Source organism: Palaemon carinicauda, chromosome 39, assembly GCF_036898095.1.
Source record: "Palaemon carinicauda isolate YSFRI2023 chromosome 39, ASM3689809v2, whole genome shotgun sequence".
In the NCBI taxonomy this organism is placed as follows: domain Eukaryota; kingdom Metazoa; phylum Arthropoda; class Malacostraca; order Decapoda; family Palaemonidae; genus Palaemon; species Palaemon carinicauda.
The window spans coordinates 18,441,447-18,447,406 of NC_090763.1; the positions used below are offsets into that span (position 1 = coordinate 18,441,447).

Genomic DNA, 5,960 nt, shown 5'->3' on the forward strand with positions numbered 1-5,960 from the left:
GACATATCTTTCTTGGTTCTGCCAGTGCTAATGAAGAGTCACTGACACTATGACCTGAGGTGTCGGGTCCCCTTCAGATAGCAATGCAGATCCCTTATGGGACACAATAGCATCTCTTCTGGATCACCACCAAACATTTTACATAGAAGACCGAGGGGGTGGGGAAGGTCTTGAATCTGGGGTAGTGTAAGGGATAGTTCTGGGTTTTGGCCACAAAACTAAAGGAGACCTCATTCCAACCCTCAGTGTGGGTGCCTAATCTCTCCTCCGATGCCAAAGCTAGCAAAAGGACACTCATGAGAGTCAGATCTATGTCTGATGACTTCAAAGGATTGAATGGGTATACATAAGAGCCTTGTGAATGAGGTCACATCCATCACTTGAAATACTGGGAAGGGTGAGATTGCTGGAAGCTCCTCATGAGCATAGACAACTCTCAGAAGAAAGTTCATGCACAAAGTTGAGTGGTAGCTTCTGCCAGCAGCGACTGTGAGATGCTTTTCTTGGCAAAAGAAGACGAGAAAATTCATGACCTGTAGTAGAATTGCTCTGACAAGATAGGCATCCCTTCTATAACACTAATTGCAGAAGATGGCCCACTTCCCATGGTGGACAGCTGCAGAATACCATGCAGATGCCCATACATCTCCTCTGCAGTGCCTTGCTGAAAGCCTTTCACTCTGAGATGCTAGATAGCCTCAAACCATAAAGATCTCGCAACTTCATGGATTGGTGATATCTCTGACAGAGGAGTGTAGACCATTGGAGTACTTCTCTAGGACCTCGTGACAAGAGTTAACACATTGGGACACCACTCGGCATGAGGCCATCTGGGAGCCACAAGGGTCATCCCAAGCTTTGGTATAATCAACATTCTGTTGATTAGTGGATGGATCAGGCTGAAAGGAGGGAAGGCATGTGGATACAGGTGATCCCATGGGTGTTGGAAGACATCTTTGAACAGCCACTGTGTCTCACAAAAGGGAGAGCTTCCTGTTTAGCCCTGTGGCGAACAATTCAATCACAAGAGAACCCAACAGGGCAAGAAGCCTCTACACTATGCCAGAATATAGGAAACACTTGACCCTACAATTTTCCCCGGGAGACTTGGTATGTCTGCCAGTACATTCCTCTTGCCCAGAATTTACCTGGCTGACAACTCTATAACATGGAACACCGGCCAGACGTGTGTCCTCTTCGAAGCTTGCAGAGAGTACAAGAGACTGTGCCCGTCAAACCTTCTTGGAATGCTTGCACACCTAGAAAGGCTGCTTGCATTTTTTCTTGGGAAAAACTCTTGGGACCACCAAGTTGTTCAGGTGTGAGCCCCACAACTCCTTCGATGCATCTGAGAACAGTTGCATGTCAGGAGGCAGAGAGTCAAGTAAGACTCCTTTGGAGAGGCTTTCCTTGTTCAGCCATCAGGAAGGATCCCCCCGAGTCTCCTGTCCCACTGGAACAGGAAGGAAAGAGGCATCCATGGTGGTTGACCAGTGATCCTCTGGTGGAGGCGCCCATGTGGAAAGAGTTCTAAAGCAAGAAAAAGTGGCCAAGAAGATTATCAGTGCCGAGCCGGAATTTCTTTCTTGAACAGAAATGGTCGCATGACCTCCTTAAGCTTGCTGATGTGATCATCTAACGAAAAGACTCTAGCTGCCTCCATGTATACCAGCATGTCCAAGCATTTCAACCTTTGCTTGGGTATGAGATTAGACTTCTCATAGTTTATCACAATCCCAAGTCATGACAAACTGTGACAATCTGATCCTGATCCTGTAGCAACTACCTCACCTGGAAGTCCAGGATAGGCCAATTGTCAAGATACATTAACAAATACATCCCTTGCAAGTGGGCCATAGCTGCTAACAAGGAAAACACCAAAGTGAACACCTGGGCTGCCATACACCGTTCAAAGGACAGAGTTTTTAACTGGTAAGCCTACACCATATTGTAGAGTGAGAAGTGGAGGTACTTTCTAGAAGAATGATGCACTGGTGCTGGAAAGTACGTACGTGTCCTTTTGGTCCACCAAAAGCATGAAGTTTCCCTCTCTGATAAAACAAACCATAGACGATACTATTTCTATCATGAACTTTGCTTACGGAACAAAATTGTTCAGTGAAGAGATGCCAATAACTGGTCTCCAGGACCCATATGACTTCTCCACCAGAAAGACCTGATTGTAGAAGTGTGGAGACTCATCTCAATGAATTCGGCCATATTTTTCTTCAACATCCCTTCTACCTCTGTCCAAAAGCCAGGGCTATTGGAGATGATGAAGGGTCAGACGAGAACTTTATCGATGAGTGAGATAGGGAAGGCCGATGGTCCTAAGAGGGTAGTAAGTAACTGTCCTGAAGGACACTCACTACCAAAGGTTTGGCCCCTTGTCTCTGCCAGATTACCCAATGGCCAGAGAGGCATGCAGCGGCAGAGGTGGAATGCTGGCATCAGCAATTCCCTCACCTTCACTTCTTCCAACTGCCACCCTTCCTTAAGAAACCAGGCTGAGGGGCTCAAAAGGGCTGTGCATCCACAGGCTCCTTTCTGGAAGAAGTTGTAGGTGGTTCGATCAGGGTCTAGGAACTGGCCTGGGGCACTTCCTAGTACCAAATTCCTCAGGCACAGTTGAACTCAAGGGTTTGGCTGCAGTTTCCTTTGAAGAGCCAGGGCTCATGAAGGAGACTGTGCACTGGATAAGGGAGCCCGACGAGGCATTTCTCAACTTCTATACCTCAACCTGCATGTGACTTCTCAGAAGGAGAAAGGTTACCGCCTGCACCGAAGACTTCTGAGGTGACACGGCTAACTCTGGGTCAACTTGTTTTAAGAAATGATAAATTGGCCCACTGGTTTGCTGACTGGTGTGCAATGGGAGTCACTGTCTTCTGATCAGACAGCACATGACCACTGATAAAGCCAGGATACTGCTTGGAGGGAGATCATGGCAGACAATTCCACAGCAACCAACACAGAGAGCCAAGAAGGAGGAACCTTCTGCCTTGAGTCTCTCCATAAAAGTTCCCCCATCAGTGAGCACACCAACAGGTCAACCTTTTGAGATGACGACACAGCATGCTCCAGTCCGGTGCATAGAACTTTTTGCCTGAAGTGTGTAGGGGGGGGGATCAAGATTCTGTCTGACTGTCTGGACTTGAGAGAGTTCTCAGATCCACAGATCTAATTATCAACACGATCCAGGGCAAAAATAACAAGATCTGACCAATGCACTTCCAGTAGAGTATTGAGGGATACCAAAATGATGATCACTGACAAAGAGGTTTTCTCTGAAGGTGGCAACCTTACCCAGTTCATTGCACTCACCAATGAGTGTAAGAATATCCATGGAGGAACACTATGACTCGGGATTGTCTGCTTCCGTTGGCACCGGTACAAGATCTAGTGCGTTAGGGACTGACAAATTACAAGCATCCTTATACCCATGTGCGGTTGAGGGTGTGGTAGGTTGCTCCAGGGATTCATCACCACCCCGCAAATACATATGACTATTGAGCTGAAAGGCCCAGGAAGGCCAACAACAGCAGGGGAAGAATCCTTGGCACTGATCAAGGAAGAAATGAAAAGAGTACCACATACTCTTCCCTCTGCAGATTAAGGAGGAGAGATGGCTATGGCCCTGTACCACAATACATAAGAAAAAGCTCCATCCACCCTCAACTCTTGGTCTTCCATTGAGTGTTTGATATGCCTCGAGTGGTCCCATCCTTTCAACCCACTCTACGCATGTATCACAGTATAAGGGATGAGCAGGAGTCCATCATCCAGGTAGGAAGGGTGATGCATGATGCCAAAGCTCCTCCATCAACAAGGGAACAGAAATTGTATGAGAATGTACATTCCTGTGCCTGGCTACAAGAGTAGCCGGAGAGACCAAAGCTGCAGCCCCCAGGGGACATGAAACAGGGTCCTGTCCCCAGACTCGTGCCCTTATTAGGGAGGATAGGTAAATACAGCTTTAAATTAAAGAATAGAGCTCAGCATTGTAACTTATCAGCATCAATTTAGATCCTGTGAGTTAAAGTTTCGACTGCTTTGCCACAAAGAGAGGGGGGACCATGAAACAGGGCCAGGAACCACTCATGTTCAGTCCAATCTCCTTCAAACAAGAGAGAGAGGTAGTGTTGTAAGGAGCCCTTTCCTTTCCTGGACTTCCTGGACTTATTTGTAACGGCCTTCCTGCACTTCTTCGGCCTCTTCCCCTTCTTCTTCATAGTGACCTTCCTGAACTTCTTTGGCATCTTCCTCTTCTTCGTAGTGGTCTTCCTGGACTTCTTCGTTGTGGCCTTCCTGGACTTCTTTGACCTTTTCCTCGTTTGTAGTGGCCTTCCTCCTGGATGTCTTCTTCTTCTTCTTCTTCTTCTTCTTCTTTTTCTTAGTGGGCTTCATGGACTTCTTCAGCCTCTTACTCCTCTTCTTCGTAGTGGCCTTTCTGGACATCTTTTACCTCTTTCTCTTCTTCTTTACAGTGGCCTCATGGCCTTCCCGGACTTCTTCAACCTCTTCCCCTTCTTTGTAGTAGTCTTCCTGGACTTCTCTGACCTTTTCCTCTTCTTCTTTGTAGTGGCCTAGTGCCCTACCTGGACTTTTTCAGCCTATTTCTCTTCTTTTTCGTAGTGGCCTTCCTAGACTTCTTTGACCTCTTCCTCCTCTTCTTTGTAGTAATCTTCCTGGACTTCTTCAACCTTTTACTTTTCTTCTTCATAATGGCTTTCCTGGACTTCTTCACCCTCTTCCTCCTCTTCTTCATGGTGGCCTTCCAAGACTTTTTCAGCCTCTTCCTCTTCTTTGTAGTGGTCTTCCTAGACTTCTTTGATCTCTTCCTCTTCTTCATACTGGCCTTCCTGGACTTCTTTGGCCTCCTTCTCTTCTTCTTTATAGTGGCCTTCCTGGACTTCTTTGACCCCTTCCTCTTCTTTGTAGTGGCTTTCCTGGACTTCATTGTCCTCTTCCTCTTTTTCTTCATAGTGGTCTTCCTGGACTTCTTCAACCTCTTTCTCTTATTTTCTTCATCTCACAAGAAGCATAGGAATTGGAATTTGAAGTAGAAGAGGAAGATGAGGACAAGGAAGATGAGGACGAGGAAGAGGAGCTGGAGAAGGAAGCACATACATATTTCCTCCTCTTCCCAACCTTCACCCCAGACTCTGCAGGCAAAGGAGGCAAGGTAAGAACTACCCTAGAGGAGGAACCATACAGGTTGCTCCAACAGGAACAACAACACTAGTAAACACTATCACAGGGACGAGGGAAAGGCATACTCGCAGAGGTCTGTGACACAGCAACAATCAGGGTCAATGGCATCGAGGGAGCATGGGTGATGGGCCCGGACTCCCAGAGACATGGGAAGGAGTGGCTAACACAGGGGTGATCGGGCCAAGAATTATGAACCCGATAATAGCCAGCACAAGGGCAACACACACTTATGCCCAACCTTAGGTTCTGGAGCTTTTTCCACCAGCACAGGTATCACCTTATATGCCTTAGCAATCCTTTTGGGCTAAGGAGGCTTAAGACTTCCATAGATCAAAGTCATTGTCAGCAATCTGCATGGAAATGGAAAAACATCCTCAAACCTTTGATTGGGTGAACCTCACATGCTACCATAACTTGAAAAGCCCATCTATGTATATCCAAGGTCTCCTTGCTCCTGACACATACTCCTGGGGGACTAAGCCAGGGTATATGTGCAGGGGCAGTGGCAGCTGACACACTCCATGAGGCGACAGAAGAAGCAAAACATTCATCTGTGTTTTCTTGGGCATTGCCAAGACAGACCCCAAACAAGGCTTGGCTCTCTTCCTCCTCATAAAGGCATACACCTGCCCCTGCACACAAGGCCACAGCCTATACTCGGCACACGGAGATGATTGAGAACAATCATGACCCCTACAAGACATACATAGAGAATGTGGATCTGCATCTGGTTCACACATAAACTG

General features: G+C 47.1%; 1 protein-coding gene across 1 annotated transcript; it reads left to right on the forward strand.

Annotated features, from left to right (window-relative positions):
- Positions 1 to 4,724: 4,724 nt before the first annotated feature.
- LOC137631267 (ATP synthase subunit a-like) lies at positions 4,725 to 5,066 on the forward strand. Its single transcript, XM_068363049.1, has one exon. The coding sequence runs from the start codon at positions 4,725 to 4,727 to the stop codon at positions 5,064 to 5,066; it is 342 nt and encodes a 113-aa protein (XP_068219150.1).
- Positions 5,067 to 5,960: the final 894 nt, after the last annotated feature.

Coding starts and splice junctions, on each gene's coding strand:
- LOC137631267 (XM_068363049.1), top strand. CDS start 4,725: ATGGCTTTCCTGGACTTCTTCACCCTCTTCCTCCTCTTCTTCATGGTG.